The sequence below is a fragment of the Cottoperca gobio genome, chromosome 13 (assembly GCF_900634415.1).
Source record: "Cottoperca gobio chromosome 13, fCotGob3.1, whole genome shotgun sequence".
Lineage (NCBI taxonomy): Eukaryota > Metazoa > Chordata > Actinopteri > Perciformes > Bovichtidae > Cottoperca > Cottoperca gobio.
The window spans coordinates 12,314,599-12,336,805 of NC_041367.1; the positions used below are offsets into that span (position 1 = coordinate 12,314,599).

At 40.6% G+C, this 22,207-nt stretch overlaps 1 protein-coding gene across 1 annotated transcript; it reads left to right on the forward strand.

The window, feature by feature from the left end:
* The first annotated feature begins 807 nt into the window (after nt 1–807).
* col26a1 (collagen, type XXVI, alpha 1) lies at nt 808–22,190 on the forward strand. The gene is made up of 14 exons (XM_029446726.1): nt 808–1,186; nt 1,456–1,578; nt 2,126–2,229; nt 13,817–13,878; nt 14,000–14,126; nt 14,902–15,000; nt 15,082–15,210; nt 18,009–18,092; nt 18,528–18,580; nt 18,669–18,731; nt 19,638–19,664; nt 19,751–19,795; nt 19,880–19,964; nt 20,626–22,190. Exons 1-14 carry the CDS (start codon nt 1,014–1,016, stop codon nt 20,763–20,765), a joined length of 1,314 nt encoding a protein of 437 aa, XP_029302586.1. The 5' UTR covers nt 808–1,013; the 3' UTR covers nt 20,766–22,190.
* Nucleotides 22,191–22,207: the final 17 nt, after the last annotated feature.

A 22,207-nucleotide genomic window follows, 5' to 3' on the forward strand; every position in this document is an offset into this window, starting at 1 on the left:
GTATGCTAATTCAATTTTATGTGTAAGGAAATGTTGCACCTTTTAATACCTTAAGGCTTAAGGTATTAAAAGGACTTTAAGACTTAAGCCTTTCTGACGGACAGCTGATGTTACTGTTTACTTTACAGGTTAATATGTTCCAAACAAAACACATGATCAATTTATAAAATAAGATTATGTGCTATTTATTACTTCTCTTCTGTAGGTCTATGTTAAAATGTGCTGTAACAATGACATGCTTACTATTAAATAATCAGTAGTAATCAAATAATAATATGATAATATAACTCCGTAAAGAGAGAGCATTCAGCTCAAGAAGTACTTGTACGTGTATACTTTAAATTGTCTACATTTATCTGCTAATACTGCTAGTCTCCAAAAAGTAGCCTTCTGTTTGACGAAGTAATAAAAACGAACATAGACCACATTAGATTACTTTTAGATCATAATGTCACCGCTCATATCTGTCTCTGTTAGTCTACCGTTGAGTTATGTAGTAGACTTAAATAAGTATTTCTCTATATATCAGCAGGAAGTTAGGGGAACAGAAACAAGATTACGAATCTGTGACAGAGTTCAGTAACTATGAATTCACTATTGACCATCACATTCATATCATAAGACCTATATAAAAATTGACGGTTGTTTTTGGTCGGGACCAGATGCACTTTTACGCACTCCGTCTCCAGCCCTCACAAGCAGCGCGCTTTTTACGCACACTGGATATTTGACTCCTCTGTCCTCGGCACGATGTCAAACGTCAGAAACCCACATTATTATATAGGAAGAGGCTGTGTGTCATTCATTTTGGGTTTTTGAGAGGTCCAGTTTGTTTCTCATCGGGAAGACGAAATGACCAACTCATTAATGGTTTCAGCAGGGTTTGCTTAGGCTTTATTTCCCTATTTCTTCAGATACTGTATCTGCCAAAGAGGGATTTATAACTTCAGGATTTACTTAAAAGTCGTCGGTATTTGAGGATATCTCTGTCAGGGATAAATCAAAAGGAGGTGATGGCTTTATCTTTCCTTTACGGGCTGTGCATGTGGATAAGTTTTATCTGTCCTTCGCTGGGAACAGGGTTTGTTTATCACTTTCCGGGCATCACTTTGCAGCGGCAGCGCATCAAATCGGAACAGAGCGGCAACACTGGACCGCCAGGTACCGGAACCCGTACCCAACTCAGGTGAGCAGCAAATGTGCACACTGGAAATGTTCACTGCAAATGTTGTAAAAAATATATAATTAATAATAATAATAATAATAATAATAATAATAATAATAATAATACTAAGCCTGATTCTGTGTCTTTAGCAGATACACATTAGCTGCATCTTTATTACATTTTCACTTTCCCCCCACATTTTCACATGATGACATTGATTATGCCCTATGTATGAATGTTCTCATATAGTATTATTAATAAGTGTGAAATGTATTTAATTTGTACATTAGGAACTGGTGTCAGTATACTGTTTCCAGAACAGTGTCCTGTCAGGTGCACAATGGGACAGAGACCAGCGTGCAGAGAGTGTTTCAGGGCTGCCGATGGCCCGGACCCTGCGCCAAGGTCATCAGGTAAGGGTCCTCACAGTTACCCCCGATCAGCCAAGTCCTCCTCTCCCATCAGTTGTCATACTGTCTTTTGTAATGAATATGGGGAGTCCTGCAAGGTGGCAGGGGCAGATTGAGTGCAAACACAGGCATGCAATATTGCCACCTTTTCTTTAAATAAAGAATGTTTGTAAAAGAACTATTAATACAACTTTGTAATAATACTCTGTTAACAGTTACAGTTTAAGTAACACAAATATTATTAACACAATGACCTTAAAATCTTGTAAAGGTTTCACTATAAAATAGAAGGGACTAAATCCCTCCTAGTACTAAAAGTACAATGTTGCAATAAATGAAAATATTCAAGTAAAGTTGAACCAGATTGATGCTTATCATTCCACTTTCTCTATCCTCATTGTTGTCCTTAATCTACTGTCCACTGTCAAAAAAGGCAATAATGCTCCAAAAATACTTATCAGACATTAATATGAAGCACTTTGATCATTTCTGTGCACGTGTGTGTGTTTCTGTATGCAGCTACAATACATTTCCCTGTGCTGTTTTGCAGCTACAGGACGGTGATCAGGCCATCCTTCAAAGTTACCTACAAGCAGGTGACTTCACTGGAGTGGAGATGCTGCCCAGGGTTTGTGGGAGAAGAGTGCCGGGAAGGTGAGTTTCTAATCTGTGCTTTCTTTTTCTTCTTCTACATGATGTAGGGGAGAATGTAGTTGGAGAGCAAGTCTCTCAAAGATTGAAATGAAGGCCATGTGTTCTGCCCCCATCTGTGTCTTTTTAGCAGCTTTACCCACATCAGTGCCTTGTTTAATGTTTGGTGGTGTGTAGTCGAGTAGCTTGCTAATCGTGCTTCTGTGCAGCAGTTGGCCTTTTGATATTATTGTGAAGTTAGAATTAGGTTTGAAAGTCTGTGTTGGATTACTTTTGGGAACACATGCTGCAGTAAAACAACAGTTGAAAGGGATTCTGTGCTCTGCGGTTTTGTACCTTTTTTCTTTTACGGCCGTGCATTCAAAACACTTCTTACTCCGGAAAGAGGATACAAACACTAATTGTCTCCCTTTGTATCTGTTTTTCTTTGAACATGTGCATGTACACTCTGCTAACTGTAGACAGCACAGAGGATTTCTGGTTTTATGTCTCTCCAAATATCATCATGACTATTACAGTCAAGCTCAGACAAACGTCCAGCAGAGCAGCTTGTAAAGTGGGAGGTATAGTCTCGGTCTCATGATGGGCAGCGCTGCTCATTGATACCACAGCCCGCAGACTCTGAGCCCAGTAATGACCACAATTTTCACCCAGGGGCGAGACACCACAATATGCCTGAAGAAACAGACTGTGAGGGTGGATGGAGGTCTAGTGTTGGGCCCTTAACTCTGCTGTTTATACATTAAACAACATTTATATATATATATATATATATATATATATATATATATATATATATATATATATATATATATATATATATATATATGTGTGTCCACTGCTCAGAAACACACTGACAAACATGTTTTCACATATAGTATTCTAAACATGCCTGTAAAACACAGCATGAGGCTGCATAAAGGTATTTAAAATGCAGAGTTATTGTAACAGTTTCCTTTTAAAATGATTTAGTAAACTCAGCAACTTTTAGATTTATTTGGTGGTTGAGCAATGCAGCAATTTCTGTGTCATTGAAAAACACTCGGCTGGTCTGTTGTCCATAAGTTTTGCTTATTGGTCATAATTACCACACCTTGTTCCAATTTGCAAAAGTTATTCATTGTTGCACTTGGAGGGCCAAGATTTATCACGGGTTAAGAAAACACACATCAGTACTGATGGAATAAACACAGACATTTTAACAAAGCCTTTGGTAACCATTATTTGCCCAGATGTAGATATTATTCCACACAAAGATTAACGCATAGCTGCATTCGCTGAGTCTGCACTGCCAGAGATTATGGTTCACTTGAGACCACAGTGGTTACATGAGTGTGAAGAAGTAATCTGGCAGTTTATTTAACATTTGCTGAGATGTATTTGCAAGTCCTAATGGCTATAAAGCAGGAGGAAAATTGCCTCCATATGGAGAGACAGAAGGCCACATTTGGCTCTGCAAGGAGACCTGAAAGACAGAGGCCGATGTCAGCGTCAGTCTGCTTCACACTGAGGAGAGGAGAGAGAGCTGGCAGTGTGTCGGTGGCAAAGAGGGTGAGGACACTGAGGGGAGAAAGTTAGGACGAGTGCAACAAGAAACAACAAGGTGTTAGAATTGGCAGTGCAGAAACAGCAGTGTAGCAAGAGAAGAAGAAGAGAAGAGAAAAGTGAAATGTAATGAGGAGTGTTTCTGTCCCACAGGGCTCCAGCTGCTACAAGCTGCCCAGACGGCAACGAAGCAGAGAGCCGGTTCTGTGGGAAAGTGGCCCCACTGAGATTAATGAGCATGACACTCCTCCACGAGGTCTCTGTAACATACGTGACCGTGCTAAGATCAGGCTACAGCTCCAGTTCTCCTCATGCAGATTAACCTCTGTACAATAAAAAGAGGTTAATAATGGATATCAGGAATACCTTGGAAAATATGGTTGATGTTATACCACAAACTGCTTCAGTGGTTCTTCAAAGAAAGCTTTGTATTAAATAGTTTAAGGAACTTATTTGCTGGTCATTTTCAGTAAATGTCACCATCAGGCCTCTGATTTCTCGATAGCCGTTACATGTAAAGACATGTTTCTGTTGGATTATGTCTTTTGTCGATACGGTTATTGGAGGGGAAGGTATGACAGTTGTGAAGATAAGTCATGCATCATATTTAAGAACGTCTGAGGGTCTTTTAAGCATTTTACAAGAAAGAGCTCTTCTAAGAATCAATGAGTAAAATATTAATATGAAGATATACGTTTAAATAAATCACGTTTAAAGAAAGAGTTTGAGGTTTTTGGGAAATACGCTTTTTACTTTCTTATTGAAAGTTAGATGAGAAGATTGATCCTACTCATGTCTAAACTACATCCATTAGCTTAGCTTAGCATAGAGACCTCACAGGAGTCACTGCTCCTGGCGATTACAAGATATATACTGGCTGTTGATGTTTGCTTCACACTTAGATGACTCTTTCCCAATATGGTGAACTATTTATTTAAGGGTGGACAATTTAACTTGGTAAAACAATTCTGTGTTTGTGCATTCATCCTTGTATCTTTAAGTCACTCAGCCAACACTGAACATGCAGCTCTGTGTAGCAGAACACTGCAGCAGTGGGGGCTTTGAGCCAGCTGTTTTTTCAGAGCGAGAGAGGACAGCCTTAACCAGTGAAGATGACATCACCTCTGGCTTTAGTTGTATCTGGTTCTGGCTCCACTTCAGAGGCCTCTGAGGCCCTCAGAGACGTAAAGACAGGGCACATGAAGAAAGCTAGAGTCGAAGTTAAGTTTGTGTAAGCTTAGGGGATGCTTGTTTCTCTCACCTCCTCACAGGCTCTTGTTGTTTTCGTCCTAGAAAACCTGAATCATTTCTTTGCTTCACTCTAATGTCTTATTCTTTTATAACACCCCTCAGAAAATAGAGCTTTCTGCACTGGTAGAGTTTAGGATTCAAGTTGCTTGCCTCTTCCGTGAAAATTAGACCAAATGGATGCTTCACATTTCTACTTAAATGTTAGGAACTGAAATGATTAGACAATTAATAGATCAGTTGATCGACTCGAATCTATTTTGACACTCGATAATCAATCAGTTATTTTTGCAGAAAAGAAATACTAAACACTGCCTTCCTCCAGCCTCTCTGTGTGAATCTCTGCGTTTCTTTGTCTTATTGTGAAACTAGACTGAATATCTTTGTGTTTTGGACTGTTGGTCAGACAAAACACGCGATTTGAATATGTCGTCTTGGGCTTTGGGATGGACATCTATCACAATTTTCTGGCATTTTTTACAGCCAACAATCAACTGAGAAAATAATCTGCAACAATGACAACAAGCATGAGTTAGAGCCCTTAAAATGTTTTGACATTTTGAATCTGTACAAATCAGAAAAAGAGGTCCTGTCATTTGAGCTGAATCATTTCCTAAATGTGCAATGGCAAGCATTTTCACAGTTGCTTTTGGCCTTCACAAGTCCTGTAGAGTGTTCCCTGCATTAGCGCGTGCTTCTTGTTTTGTCCTCTGTTGTAACCTTAAAACAAATATAATGGAGCTCGTGGCCGAGCCCTTGAGGCCGAGCTGGTTGCAAAGCTTGAATTCTTCTGTGTTTGCTAATGGAAAGTGGGTGTTTTCTGAATACATTTCGTTGACACCCTGACCCGTCAATATTTTTGACACTCTGCTTCGTGCTGGCTGTGTCCTGTGCATCTCAAGATTTACATTTTGCTTTCAACAGACTTGTGCTAACACATGACGGCATGGAACACACTGGAGAAATGTGTTCGTAATTTCCATGCCGTTGGCCCCTGCCCCCTCCTGCACCCTCCTCCATAGCAGCACATATCTGTACACATGATCATATTAACATTCGGGATTGTGGGTAACGTTTGTGTGTGAGGCAGCCTCATCTGAAAAGAATAAGTGTCGGGACCTCCCCTGATGTGAGCAGTAACCTTTGATCTTGTGCAGAAGCTCAGGAAAAGAAGTTGAACAAAGTTTAATGCAGGGTGTGACAGCACGGGATTTTATTTAGCGAAGATAACGATTAATTTAAAGAAGTGAAAAGGTGGCGGAAAGCTAAGGATGTGCTAATTTGTTAATGCTACACCTATGACGCTGCTAAAGTCACTGTTTCCCCTCTGCAGCTGGATGAGGAGGAAGTGTGTTAAAACCCATTGTTGGAGGGATAATCTCCAACACCAGCTATATTATCATTCAAAAGTATTCTTCCATTTTTCCATTTGATCATGTTGCAGGCCTTTGGTCTTTTGCCCTTGCTTTTTCTTGCCACTGCCGGGCTCTTTATCTTTTATGCTCCTTGCAGCTTTCCACTTATCTAACTTCCTATGTCCTTTAGATCTGCCGCTCTCCTTTCCTTGGAGTAAAGTGATAAAACAAAACTATATCCCACATGTGCTCCTCCAGACTGCAACCTCTGCAGAGTGAGGATATGACTGATGTCTCTGTTACATCCCTGGTTGTGCTCAAATATAGGGCAAACAGTACCCTCTGACCTGCTGGAAGCTAGGGGATAGCTCAGCTGTTCCGGGTCCTGGTCTGATCTGCCTGATGGATGACGCTCTGTTCATGCTCCTTCTGTGGTTTTTCATTTCTATCATCAGCCTATCATTGGGTCTTCCTGTCTCCATTTGTTCCTCTGTATTTCTGTCTGCAACTCCACACATCTGTTTATGCTGAGCTAAGCAGGTAAAGTTCCTAAAAAGGTTCCTGGAAAGGTTTCTGAGGTCGATGAGAGCCACATGTGTCCATGAAGGTTGGTGTAAGTAGGTTTTTGCTGTCAAGACAGACCAGGAACCTGTTTAAGGGTGTGTATAGCTTCCTTTTCTGCAAGGAAACAAACCACTATTATTTGTGGTGGCTTTTCTTATCAACACTAGTGCTATGTTGTGCACAAAACACAAACAAGACAAGTCTACAGCCTCTCTGTACCTGGGGACAGCAAGGCTTTTAGCTAAATGACAGTGTTAATATGCAGGTATATAACCATGGAAAACTAAATGAACATTAACTACTTACTAAACACAAAGTGCAGCTGGGCCATTGTCACTTTATGCCACTGGCCTGATGTGAAGTCGTGGCTGGTGCAAGATGGTCTCTATTTTTTCATGCTTTTGGTCATAAACCAAAGTATAAGACACATTTTGACCTGATGGTGGCACTAGAGGAAAAGTAGGAATCACCTGATTCACCCTTTTTTTAAGCATGGTTCACATGCTCCGGGCTCATAGAGAATTATATTGCTCATTTCATACTTGCGATATTTCCAATATGGCTTTCAGCAGGGATATGCTACTGCTCTTCTTCTCTCTGTTTAATGAGTCTCCACCGTTTTCAATATTCATTTCATTTGACACTGCTGCATTTGAACCTCAAAAATGTTGCCCTTATGTTAGCCGATCACTGTGCGATAATCTCTCTTCACCGAATTCACACAACGTCATCTCATAGCATGACAATGACTGTATGTCTGTGCACCAGCAGGGTCATCCATCTCTTACTGTGACTGATGTGTAGCGAGTGGGTTTCAGCAACAGAGCAGCGTAGTGGGACGAGTGGATGCATTCTGGTTACATGAGGGAATGACAGAGAAATTAGGTGTGTTCTCAGATTGGAAGAGATTCAGTTTGTCATTGTTTCATGACCACGCCTGTCATGTAGCAACGTTTTGTGGGGAGGAATGTGAGATTAATAACGGCACGTCATTGCGGTTTAGAAGTCCATTATTTAGTCATTGACTGTATCTTGTTCTGTATGACATAATGGCACCATGCATCACATTTAATGGGAAGTCCCATTAATTGCCAAGTATTTCTTACTTACAAAATGTTTCAATTTAAAGAAATTGTGTGTGGTCTGCCTGTCAGCTGGCATCATGGTGAAAAAGGCTAAATGGTTCCACTGTTGACGAGACATCTTAGTAAAAAAAAAAAGGAAGCTCAGTTTACCGTCCTCACCAGCCGCCGCGGTCAAAGTGGTTGTGTGGTTTACTGAGTGAGAGAGTTTGTGGCTGTGTGTGTGTGTGTGTGTGTGTGTGTGTGTGTGTGTGTGTGTGTGTGTGTGTGTGTGTGTGTGTGTGTGAGAGAGAAAGAGAGAGAGAGAGAGTGTGTGTGTGTGTGTGTGTGTGTGTGTGTGTGTGTGTGTGTGTGTGTGTGTGTGTGTGTGTTCTTTGCCAGTTGTTCCCCATGCCAGCAAGAGCTGACCACTTGGCTGGAATACACACAACAGGCTCCTGGGACAAAGCCAGGTCTTGAAGGCTGACTGTGGTCTGCACACACACACGCACACGCACACGCACACGCACACACCCCCCCCCCCCAGCCTGGGCACAAACATGTCTGTGTCTGTGAATCTTGGGATGTGACAGCGACTTGTAAGATGGTCCAAGAAGATGTTTCAATACATCATCCTTCTGTCCTGCTCACAAGTACAGACAGAGCGTGTATTGAGTAGCAATGAAAATGACATTTTGTGCGTCATGGTTTGTTTTGTGGTTCTGTGTGTGTGTGTGTGTGTGTGTGTGTGTGTGTGTGTGTGTGTGTGTGTGTGTGTGTGTGTGTGTGTGTGTGTGTGTGTGTACGTCTGCAAAAAACACAGACATTTCAAATGATTTGTTTGAGCTATATCCAGGACTAATGTAGGAAATGTAGCCGTCTCAAAAGACGATGCCCACAGTCTGACTGACGCTCTTGCCAACATATCCTGTGCTGTCTTGTACTGTAGATCACACTATAATGGAAGGGATGATTCATCAAACAAATCTGTGTTTTTGTAGTTTGCTGAGATGAAATAAGCTTTTTGTTTTGGTCCCTCTGATGTTTAAATTAAGATTTATGTTCCAAGAGAGGAGTATTTCCACTCTCATGCTTCGCCTGGAGGTTTGCTTTCGCAGACATAACAATTAAGGTTATCACATGAGACGTCAGCGTCTGTATCATCTTATTTATGGACATCTAATCCTTTAGCATGGTGCATTACCCAGCAATCTGATATTGTGTCTGTGGTAATTTAAAATCATTTTCACTTGTCTTGTAACATTACATTTATGCTATTTATTGCTATGTCTTTCATGTTAATAGCAAAAGACTGTTCCTTTTATTGACAAAATGCTAATCTTGCCATATTTTTCAGTGACTTTCCAATAATATCAGACAAGATGTAGTTTCTGAAGAGTTATACATCTGCTCAAATACACAAATCCTTTCTTCACTTCTCTTTGGAGAAAAAAGAAGAACATTCCCAATTCTCTGTGTTTGTTTGGCTTCCCACTAAAGACAACACAATCCTGAATCTTTCCCATGAGCTGAGCGCAATCCAAGAAAAATAGCCCTGTCTTATGTTGCCATGGTGTAATTATGGATCCAAACAGACTCTGTAGCTGCGGTCCTGTTCTAAACAGCTCGAGCAAAGCGGAAGTTTGGTTTTCTAACCCAACATAATTAAATTCAAACTGCAGTGATGGAAATCCTTCCCACCACCAATAGAAAAAAAGAAAACGCAGTTGTTTTGCTCTGGTTCTCATTTATGGGGAATTGACTCAGTGCTGGTGTTTTCCTGTGGTATGTGTTTATGACATAATATGATATAGCTTGTTTTATTTCTGGCTCTCGTTGGACAAGAGATGAGGATTAAACTCATTAGCAGTGAAGAGTGGACCTGGAGTAGCCTTGCTTTAGTGTCTAAGTAGCAGAAAACCCTTAAAGACAAGGCAGATTTGTTTATTTTGTTGTAAATTGACCATACAGCAAAGCAGCAACTAGACATGAGGTGTTGAGAGTGAAAGTGCCACACTGCCACAATCACCTTCTCCAACTACATTTGAAAATGCAACAAAGAAGTTTGATGAAAGGTTGAGGGAAAGTAGGTAAAGATCAAACAAGACTGAGAATGTACGGCCATGCTGGCGGCTCTGTGAGGCAGAACTTAGGCCTAGTGACAGTGCTCACAATGACGACGCCAACATGCTGATATGTAAGAGGTAGAGAGTCCTGATGATCCTGATGATACAATTCATCCTGAAGGGGGGACGTGAACGTGTGAACCAAAGATTAAAGCAATCCATCCAGCAGTTGTTGAGACATTTCACTCAATGTGAATATCTTTGTGGCACTAGAACAGGGGTTTTCAAAGTCTGACACTGTGGCCCTCCCCTCCAGACAAAGCTTGGAAAAAGGCGCCCCCCTCTTCCCCCCCTTAGTTTACTTTCTGGATGCTTATGGGATCATGATTATGTTATTTGATCCCATAGGCACTCAACTATTGAGCCAAGATACCCTAATGTTGCAGTTTGACATAACTTCAGACTACACCAAATACATTAAAAAAGGTCTGTCCGAAGGCATTTATCAGTTTCTGACTTTGGATCTGTCTCTGAACTCCAACCAAATCACACACATTTAGGCTATTCTATGTGATCTTCCTCTGATAACTAATGTAATATTTTTTCACTTCCATTCACTGAGCCTCCCCTGAAACAGTTTGGAGCCCCCTTGGGGATCACCAAAGTCAGTAGGATTCATCCTCTGCTCCAAATTTCAAGACAATCCATCAGATAGTTGTAAAGGCATTTAACAAAAAAACGAAAATGTCAACCTAATAGTGGCACCAAAGGAAAGTCAGGTGATCACAACAATCATCAGGATTCATCATCTGGGAACTAAGAACGTCTGTACAAAATGTCATGGCAATCCATTGAACAGTTGTCGAGATATTTCTGTCTGAACCAAGGTGGTGTATCTTCTGACAGACACACAGACCAACATGGCTACTCCCAGAGCCACACCACAAGCTAAACTAAAAACTAAAAGTCATCACCATCACAGAATAACCGTTGGAATGCATCACAGATTGATGTACTGTATATAACAGAGGGAGAGTGTGTTAGAAAGGGTGGAGACTTCCTCTTGGCTGATGATGAATAGCTGTGGAGGAGATGAAGGCATGTCAACTCATCACTCTCCTCACATTGTTGAGCCCATGATTGCCCACAGTCTTGCTGTTGTGCTGTTGTGCTGTGTGCAGCTTTGATGTCCTTGGTGTAGTCTCTGAAGAAACCTCAGTGCAGTCAGTCACAACAAACTCATGTGGGGTCATGCTGGCATCAGCGGTATAACGGATCTCATTATTTGTGTTGAGGAATGTGTTTTGGGTCGAGCTGTTGATTGTTGTTTCTGTTTGTGGCTGCGCTCTACCGCGAGATTCAAGATTATAATTTTATTTTTAAACGAGGCATTGAGAAGCCACACCCACACAGACCAATACACAACTGGACTGGATGTTCATGTAGACACAGACACGATACAGACGTTCACCCTGCGCAGTTATGCAGAAACCTCAGCAGCTGCCATTAGTACCCTGTGCGCTGTGGTCAGAGACGCTGATTTAGGCAAACCAGAGCAGTTTGGGTCATTTTTGTTGTTAGTTATTTATGAGCACCAGTTGTTCCTCCTTCTAGGTATCCCTGCTATGACCACAATGTGGGTGGGGCCCGTCTGTGGGACTGACAGCTGACATTCCTGACTTCTTATGAGCCGTAGACCAGAGAAAGGCTCACATTTAGAATAAATACTGGGGTTTTTCTATAAGAATGTGCTATTCTGTGTTTTGGATTACAGCTCATGTAAAGGATCCAAAATTGCAGCACAGCGGGCAATGTGTAGGTATCTGTGGTTTAGTGGTCGCAAGAATAGTATAATTAGTGAGCGAGATCAACAAAGTGTTCAAAATGGAACATAACACAGAGAGTAACTGGCAAACAAGATTTTCAATAGGGTATATGCACATATGCACATCTGATTGGCTGACAGCAAAACTTAATACAAGAAAAAATAACCAAAAGTGCCTTTTTTGTTAAGTTTTTAATGCTGTTTCTTAAAGGAAGATTCTGACACTGATTTTGCTTATTTTCAACAAATTCTATAAAAAACCAAGACAATATGCATTATTCCATCAATACTGACTTTGCTACCCTTCCTGTGGCACTCAGCCTCAAACCCATTGGTTTATACGGAAGATACATATTTAAAGCTGCTATAATATGTTTGTATATTAACAATGTGTCAAATGACTACAGGGAATGTAAAAAGGGTCGTTCATGGTGATGAACCAACAGAGAATTATTCCCTCAATTCTACAAAGACTTTCAGCGTCTTTCAGCACTTGTTTTGGTTTTACTCGTCTCTCTAATCAGTGCTGTTTTCGACTGCAGCAGGTCGCTGTTTTCTGCGAAAAGCTACATGCTCAGCCCCAAACAGCTGAAAGACAAAGTTAGCAACTAGCTTGTGAACATAGTGGAGCATTTAGCAGCTAAAGAGTCGGATATTTCCATGAGGAGTTGATAGAGACCAAAAGCAGAGCTAAAAGAGAGCGAACATTGGACGTAACTTCATCCGTTGGACAGAAGCACGATTCCAAATGAACGATAATGTTGCTCCGTGTCTGCTGGATGTCTAAACAAGCAACTGGTTCAAACAGATCACAAATGTATAGTTACACTTTTAAGAAAGTGTCGCTATTGGGGTCATTTTCAGCTTCAGATTAATACACGTTTCATCTATCATAGAACATCTATGAAAGCATCACTGTCTATTGTGCTACCCTAACAGCTTCTCAAGATATAGATTTGAGATTTAGCTAGATTTAAACTGCTGTTATATTTTACTACAGTATTGTTTAAACATGTCAATACATTAATATACTTATTTTTGCATACTTCTGCCAGTATGCAAAAATACAAATGGATATTAAATTAAATTCTTCGTGGTCTTAAAAAGTATTTTAATTTCACTTGTTGAAACTTTTTCATCATAATGAAGGACCATGTCCCCCAGTGTGACTGTGTGGCTCATTTAAGTGTTTTAATAGTTTCTGTGGCACAGAGGACTAAGATATATCAGGCTCTTAAAACACAGACAATACTGTTCAGTTACATCAATTCCTTTTTTTTTGTCTTTTCATAGGATTTGTTGATAGAAAGAAAAATATAGAATATCATGAGACGTATTCATTGAAGGTTTTTATAAATCATATCATGTGTATGTGTGTGTGTGTGTGTGTGTGTGTGTGTGTGTGTGTGTGTGTGTGTGTGTGTGTGTGTGTGTGTGTGTGTGTGTGTGTGTGTGCTCCTGTGTGTTTGTTTGTGTTTCCATATGCTACACACAGTTAATGGTTTTGGTATCTGGGGAGGATGTGAGTGTGGGCATACAGGCCATCTCTGCAAGTGGGTAGACAGATGGAAAACCTGCGTCAGGACACAAGCAGGTGTGTGCCAGACTTGTGTATGTGTGTGTGTGTGTGTGTGTGAGAGAGAGAATTTCACGAGAGGTCTGATAATATTTATTCTGTGAGTGAGTGACATGATTAATGGAGGAATTCCTAATAAATTCCTGGGTGTGGTTTGATGTACATTGTTGTTGTGTACATTGGCTTGACCTGCTCAGTGTGAGATAGAGAGATACTGCTGACGGTGCCAGGATGAAGAAGAAAATGAAAGACACAGGTCAGAGTCGGAAGGAAAGGAAAAGACAGATGGAGAAGAAGAAGCACTTGTGCTGAAAACTAAACTCATCCTTGTCTGTCTTTCTTTCTTACAGAATGTTTGAACTGTACCAGTTTCACCGACATGAACAGCAGAATAAATGCCATTGAATCAAAGGTAACAAGGATCCTTACACGCCTGTCTTCCTTTTATGACTTATTTGAAGAGTTTATAAACATTTTATACATGTTTAACTTTATACACACCAGAGTGCAGATGTGTCTCTCTCTTGTTCCAGATCCAGCTGTTAGAAGAGGGACGTTCATCCCTGCCGACAGTCAGCAGTTTACCAGAGGGCTCAACAGACAACGAGGTGGACGCACCCCAACCCACCCCTATTGCACCGCCATCGTACCTGCCACCAGGTGCCAACGCATCACGAAAAAACATGCTCTCTGAAAGATGTAGTGGAGATTTGAAAGAGCTGTTTTATGTCTTTAAAAAAAACTACAAAGTGCACAAAGCAATCGTGTTTAGTTGATATCTTTATGTCTGTATTTGAACAGTAAGTGCAGTTTTACTATTCAGAGATGATGTAATGGATTAAAGGAATAGTTCATTGCTATTTAAATCAAGCCTCCGAGTGTTGAAATAACATACTGTACATCTGGCAATTTACACCCTTTAATCATATGTTAAATTATCAGAATAATGTTGTGAGCCCAAAAGTCTGACATTTACATCTTTGCTGACTTTATTTGGCTGCTTGTGCTGGTTCTACAGAGGGTTAACACCCAACATTATCAGACACATTGTGTACTTTTTGTGTACTCATTTCCACAAAGTTAGGGGACTTGTGAGAGACATGTTTAAAACAACTTGTTAAAACAACAACAGAAAGGGAAGAATTGAAGCAGCAGAGGCTGAGATTGCCCCGACCTTCAGTCCCTAGTATGAGTCAAGGTCCAAAAATTCTACATTTCCCATCTTGCAAATCAATAGTGTCTTTTATAAGACTTTATAAGACTCCCCCTTTGTTCCACCTTTTTCAAAACCCACACCTAAAGTTTGTTTTCACAGGTTGGGTAGTTCTTTTCTTAACGAGTAAAACTCATCTCCATCTGTAAAATGTATGGAGTGCCCCTTTTTAAATCATTTAGGAGTTTAACTCTACATTTGACTTTTTTTTTTCTTCCCCAGGAGGCAGAGGGCTTCCAGGGCCCATCGGACCACCAGGGCTTCCAGGTTCTGCTGGACCTCCAGGTCTGGCTGGCAGAGCAGGCCTCCCTGGACCCATCGGTAAGATATCATCAGACATTCAATCGATTGATTGATTGATTGATTGATTGATTGATTGATTGATTATATGTATATGCTCAGGACCAAAGGGGGACAGAGGTCAAGCAGGTGTTATCGGTCTCCGCGGCCCTCCTGGTCCACCAGGCCCTCCGGGATCGAGCTCCTCTTCCGTCAGAGTGCGCGGTGACGTTTTTCACGTGGACGATGAAGGTGAGAGAACTAATCCACCTCAAATGTAGTCTTTTATAGTAACTTTGAGCTGAATTGTCCCAGATGGCCTGAAATGAGAAGTCGATCTTACACACATGGTTGAATTCTGACACAAGAACAATTGTAAAACCATTCAAGCGTTCAGTTTTTGGTTTGTCTGTGTTGATGCCAAAACCACAGGTCCATTTTGATGAATCATATGCTTCACCGGTTTCAATCACTCACATATCTCATACATTATATTCATGCTGTTGTTCTCTTTGCAATCATTGTGTCAGGCAGAACGTGAACCCAGGCCAGATGCATTTCTATGTATGGAACATGATTTAAAAGGGGCACAGGTGGAAGCACTGAGCATATTGTAGCTGTTACCAAGTGTTTAAGTGAGCAATATGTGTCTTTAGCTTTCACCAAAGGACTTCAGTTCGTAATGGAGAGAGTATTGTTTCTTTGCGGTGAAGGGCTGGCTTACATTTAGTTTAATTGTTTTCGTGTGTGTTGCTGCTTTTAACACTACAATCGACAATGGAAGTAAATCACAAGATTAGCTCAGGTGTGTGAAAATTATATTGAGACAATTTTCATTCATCTTATGCACTTAAACTTTTAGATAGGTAGGGTGCAATTTAACAGTTCCAATCAAGCATGAAACTGATGTGCTGCACAGAGAGTTTATAGCTCTTTCTTATTATCAACTTAGTTGGGCTTTTACATTTACTTTGTAGATAAAATATCCAGCTTTCAATATTATAAAATTACAATACACCACAAATATAGAAACACAATAAAATACACTTCACACAATACATATATCACATTACACCAATAAACATACACTATTATGCTGTGGTAATTTACATAACAATTTGCTAAAAATGAGTATCGCTACAACTATTGTTTGCTATTAGATAGCACTTAACATGTGTTGTAAATATTTCAGTCTGACATATTTAGAGCATCAAACATGAAAACAATTGATTTCTCTGTTAAACTTCAACTTTACTTCAAAATCTTCATTTCTTTAAAAAAATATGTAAGTGCATAAGTTATATCTCTCACATTAAAACCTAGGATTCACCACAGGGAGGCAGTAGAAGTCCGTGATATAATGATTACCTCATGCAGGACTGCTGGCTCCGATTAGGCTTTTGGCTGTGTCTGCCTTTCTGAGCCCAGAACTGTGTCTGCGGGTCTGGAACTATGTAGATTTGGGTCTGTGGGACCATGTAAGCTGAGGGGGGCCAACTGGCTGTAAATCAGGCCTAATTTGTTAGCTGTCAGCACAACAGTCTGCGTTTGGGGGAACAGGCTGCGGCCTGGAGCCAAAATCTGGGTTTGCTCTGAACGAGGGAGGAGATAGTCTGCCACTCATGTGGAGTTTCTCGGGAGGCAGCCAGGCTCGAGGAGACTGAAACATTAGAAAATTAGTTCCAGAGGGAAATCTGCTCCTTCTAGACCCTTCTGTGGACTGAAGCCATAATGTAACAGCGCTGTCTCAACACGAGGGGAAGACTGACTCTGAGCATATGCTAAAGTGGAGAGGAAGTGTGCTGTGGTTGAAAACACATTTTTTAAACTTACAAGCATATTGAGAACAAGGCATGACTTCCACCTCCTGAATGAAGATAGATCATGTTCAAGTGTTTACTGCTCCATTAAATAGGATTTCTTTTAGATTGACCAGCTGTTCCTGTCATACTGGATTTAATCCTACTGTTGACGGCTGATGAAACTCTGTAGTCTGACTGCTGACCCTTGATGTCTTAATTCTTCTGTAAGGTTGAAACAAGGATCCCACCCCCTTAGATTCAGGCTGTTTCAGACCCCAAAAGTATAGGTACATGGATGGATGCAGCAAACGGTCATTTGAAAATATTTGAAATCCAAACAAAGATTTTATACACATGCATGTCCAACTAGGTGTAAAAAACTCCACAGCAAGTCTGTAACAACAGCAGAGGGAGCTTCTGTTTCTAATTAAAAAATAAATTGTGCCTCGATTGCAAGTAAACACTTTTGATTGGATTTTGCGTTCCTGCTTATTTGACTACATCTGAGAGGAAACCATGTTTGCTGCTAAACAACAGAAACTCATTCAAGTATTTTGACACATGCAATTCAACTGTTTGTAGGTTTGTTGAGCTCATGTGAGAGCTGAGCACAGCGCTGAGTAGATGTTGTCACTCTACACTACGTGGTCACAGGCATATGGTCCGAGTGTGTCCTTATTTTCCTTTTTGCTGCATTTATGTCTGCATTTACTGTAGAGCTGAGATCAGGTCACCAAAGATGCGTTTTAGTGTCACAGGAAGGTGAATAGAGAATACATTTTACAAAACATTGACACTTGTAGATGTTAAGTGTTTGGCATCAAATTGAAACCATCTTTTATTTTGTGATGGGTATATTTTTTATAAATATCTTGTAGAATTGAATGAAGTCTACTACATGCCAACATTTCTGTCTGTGGAGCACAAATATTCAGTGAGAGAGCTTTGGCAACCAGCAACAATGATGGAGATTTAGGACTAACATGTACTTGTGTTGTGTTGAAGCCTGTGAGTCATCTCAGTTCATCAATGAAAGTATTTCCTGGTGTGGAGGACTTAAAATGAAATTATATTTTTATCAATAGAGTATAATTTAATCTGTTTGATTCAGTAACGGCACATTAAAGGTGCTGTGTGTAATGCCTGGCCACATGCTCCAAACAGAAAGGGGGCAGCATTCCGTTTGCGTTATCTTCTGTGCAAAGTTAATTTAAACTTTAACTTTAAACTTTGTATCGGTTTTTTCAGAGGAGACCCCCGTTCGTCCAGCTCCCCCTGCTCCTCAAATCGTAGTCGGGCCTCCTGGTCCAGCTGGTCCGGCTGGCCCCTCAGGTATGAATATAAGCTGTTTCCTGCCCACAGGTTAAAAGGAAACGCCACAGGACTATGTGTATTATGTATGTATGCATATGTATGGATGTATATTGTGCCACAATTGAGTTTTGACCACTTAGACGGGTCTATCTTTACAAATGTACGGAGTTCAGCCGAGCACTGCTTGACATCACAAAGCTTTATTTTAAGTCAAGATCCAAAATGTTCAAAAGACAGAAAATATGTTGTGCGTCAGAAGAAGCACAAGACATTTTAACACAATAACATACATTTATTTTTTAATGTAATCTGTTGTTGTAAACCTTGACAAATCTCCCTCTCAGCACAATGTAATTTCTGAATTAAATTAAACTGTGTTAAATTGACTGAATTGAAATGTTGTATCGGACAATAGAGTGCAGTGTGTGAATGTTTTTGTGAATGACACTGCAGGCCCTCCAGGACTGAGAGGATCTGCAGGGATACCTGGCCTGCTGGGACGAGATGTTAGTATCTAAATCTGTTATATCGATACAATATATGAATATTTGACTGGTACCGTTAATACACACCCTTCTGTTTTATTGACATTAGGGCAAAGAAGGCCTCCAAGGCAAGCTTGGGGATCTTGGGCCTAAAGGAGATCCAGGGGAAAGGGTGAGGCTGCTGTGGAAATGGTCCTCGTTATTGGATTAGCAGGCTGGCTGGAGAATATTTGATTCTGATTAACTATCAAAATGCTTTTTGTTCTACATTTTGCAAATGTTCCTAGCTGTCATGCAATCTTAAACACATTAAAGGTGAACAGGCGTTTCTTCAAAGGACTCACTGAGAGCCAGAATACTTAAAATTCGTCTATCTCTATGTCTTCTTCTCACTATCTATATAATCTAATATATCCTATCGATTGTTTGTATGTTATATCTAATCTTCCTCTAATCTCATTATATTGCTATATGTATAGGTCTGTAATCTATATAGATCTATATATTATATATATATATCTATATATGTATCTATGTAATGTATATGTTTATGCTCTCTTCTCATTATATAATCTCTAATATCTATCTCTCGATGTATTCTATCTCTGTCTTTGTATATGTCCTCTTTTCTGTATATATTTATACTCTCTCTCTCTGATCTTCTCTTCTCTCTTCTCTATCTCTGTCTCTCTTTCTCTGTCTCCTTTCTCTCTCTCTCTTCTCTCTCTCTCTCTCTATCTCTCTCTCTCTTATCTCTCTCTCTCTGTCTCTCTTCTATCTTCTCTGTCTTCTCTCTCTCTCTGTCTCTGTCTCTCTCTCTCTCTCTCTCTGTCTCTGTCTCAGTCGCTCTCTCTGTCTCTCTCTCTCTATCTCTCTCTCTCTCTCTCTCTCTCTCTCTCTCTTCTCTCTCTCCCCGTTTCTCTTTAAACCTGATCCCCTTCCTTCACTAGCATGATTTAAGATTAGAGATGTGGTGAAGAGGTAGATTAGCACTGGGGGGATAAAGAATGCAAGCCGGTAAAATGTGTGTGTGTGAGCATGCGTCCTAAATTATTTCTCTCTGTTCTTTCTCTACCAGGGGCCTCCAGGTGTAGCAGGCAATGCTGTAAGTATAAGGTTATTGTGATGTATAAAACACACACACACACACACACACACACACACACAGATTATTTTCCTCTGTTTTCACAGGGAGCACCGGGGTCAAAAGGAGAGCCAGGAGAAGGCTTGAATGAGGTAAGAAACATTAGTATCTTTTCCTCCTGAGCCTGAGCTCTTTTTAAAAAATTGTCCCAAACTAAACATGGTGGTGTTATTCAGGGCGAGGCAGTGCAGCAGCTCAGGGAGGCCCTGAAGATCCTGGCCGAGAGGGTCCTGATCCTGGAGCACATGATCGGCGTTCATGGTGAGGAGAAAAACAGAAAGAGGAAAACGTTTTGCTTTTGCTTATTCGCTTCCTGGCGGAGAATTAGATGAGAAGATTGATACCACTCGGAAATGCGTCTGTTAGATATAAGGCTACAGACTGCAGCTAAAGTTAGCTTAGCACAAAGACTGAAAGCAGCTAGCCTGGCTCTAACAAAAGGTAACACAATCCAGCTGCCATCACCTCTTAAACTCACTCAACATGCTGTAGCTCATTTATTTAATCCATACAGTAACCAAAGCGTACAAACGACAAAACATTTTATAAGAGTTGTGTGCTTGACTTTTTTTTGGCGCTGAGTAGTTGCTAAGCAACCAGGAGGTTACGACACGCTCCGGTACTTTAATGTTGTTCTTACTGTACAGTTTCTGTACGGATTGAACACACAAGATAAAAACGTGTTAATTAATGAGCTTAAGTGCTTCTAGAAGTGCTGCTGTTATCTTCAGACAGAGCCAGGCTAGCTGTTTCCACCTGTCTGCAGTCCCTGTAGCTTCATATTTAACAAACCGACACGAGAGTGACGCGATTCTAGTCATCTTACAGAAAACGAATAAGCTATTCCAACTATTCCATTAAGGCAGTACCTGAAGAAGATTATATTTTAGCTGATTGTTTTTCTGTCTTTCATGTCTCACAGAGAATTCTGAAGGATCTGGATTTGGCAGCATTTTGGACCCCCTGTCTTTCTCTGCCATAAAGACCAAGCGCCTTCAGCCGGTTCAATCCCCGCTCACAGCTCCAGTACCGGGGGAGAGACAAAGACGAGCTCCCCTTTAAGAGTATAGTCTAATGTTGTATGTATGTGTATAATTGTGATGGATGTGGCAATTTTTTCTTGACCGGACGTACAATTTTTGTTAATATCATGTTTCTTGTATTACTACAATTTATTTGCCTACTGTGTGTCTTTAAAGCTGTAAAAGCGAAGAGATGTTGAGCATTTCATCCACATGAAAGGCTTTATTGAGCCTTTTTGAACCGCTGCATGCTCTTAGTCCACATAACCTTAGCAGCAACACTTGTACAATGTTGTACAATGAAATATAATCTCATAAAATGTTATGAGGGTTTTGGCATCTTTCTTTCCTCAGATAACAGACAGTAAACACGTCAGTTTCCTTGGCTGAAAGCTCCTCGGGCTGCGATGTGAGTTCCCGAGAGCTGGACCCAAAATATACTATTTAGTGTCAAACACATTTTTGGAACGACCTCGAGGTTCATCTTGTGTTAGCCTGTCAAATCTATTTCTTCCTTTCTTTTCTTTCTGTCTCTGTATCATTGCTCTGCCTTGTTAAATATGAGGTAAGACATGACTTGCTGCCAAGAATATCTGCTTAAAATAAAGTTAGCTAAAATTAATAGCATCTGGAGAGCGCACATCTGGAAAGCAAACGGAGGAGATGCTGAAACTGCAAACTCTGCTCGGCTCCAGTGCACCACCGCACAACTCGCTGATGGAGCACTAAACAGGATGACATTGACTTCTTCATAAACTGCCTCTGAGATTTGTTTCCAAGCTGATATGATTATTGTCTAATAGGTCTCTCAGAGACCATGCATGACCTTTGTTTTCTCGAGTACAGGCTCATGTGTAAAAGGGATCATTTGGCATTTTGGGTTTTCCGTTTATTCGCTGTCTTGCAGAGAGTTGGATGAGAAGATTGATACCACTCTCATGTTTGTATGCTACACATGAAAGTGGAAACAGTTAGCTTAGCTTAGCACACAAGCTGGAAACAGGTGGAAACAGCTAGCCTAGCTGCTCTCACGTCTTATCGTTCGGACGGTAATTATGAGTAGGAATAACTGTCATATAAGCCTCTGACTTACAACTCTTTATAACTTATGAAGAAGCACATTTAAGATGGTTATCTGGTGTGAAGGTTTTAGGTCAGCTTCGGACAGAGCCAGGCTAGCTTTTTCCCCGTTTCCAGTCTTTGTGCTAAGCTAACCTAACCGGGTGCTATTTTCTCCTCTTACTCTCGGCAAGAAGAAAGCAAAACTTTTTCTTCAACAATCACTAGCAGAAAAAGGATGGACCTGCTGTTGTGGATAAGTTATCATATGTTATAGAGGGTAAGTCTACCGATGTACCTTTTAAATGCTGTTCCATCGGGTCTTGTGCATGTTTCATTATCTTTTATACTAAACAATGTACAGGTGTGCTTTGTTGTTTAATTTGCGAGATATCATGCTCAGCAGATCAGTGTTCATTATTG

Bases quoted from the DNA above. Each gene is read 5' to 3' on its own strand.
- col26a1 (XM_029446726.1), top strand. From the start codon at position 1,014: ATGGCTTTATCTTTCCTTTACGGGCTGTGCATGTGGATAAGTTTTATC. The intron at 18,581-18,668 runs GTTAGTATCTAA...TATTGACATTAG, and splicing joins CTGGCCTGCTGGGACGAGAT to GGCAAAGAAGGCCTCCAAGG. The intron at 19,796-19,879 runs GTAAGAAACATT...GGTGTTATTCAG, and splicing joins CAGGAGAAGGCTTGAATGAG to GGCGAGGCAGTGCAGCAGCT.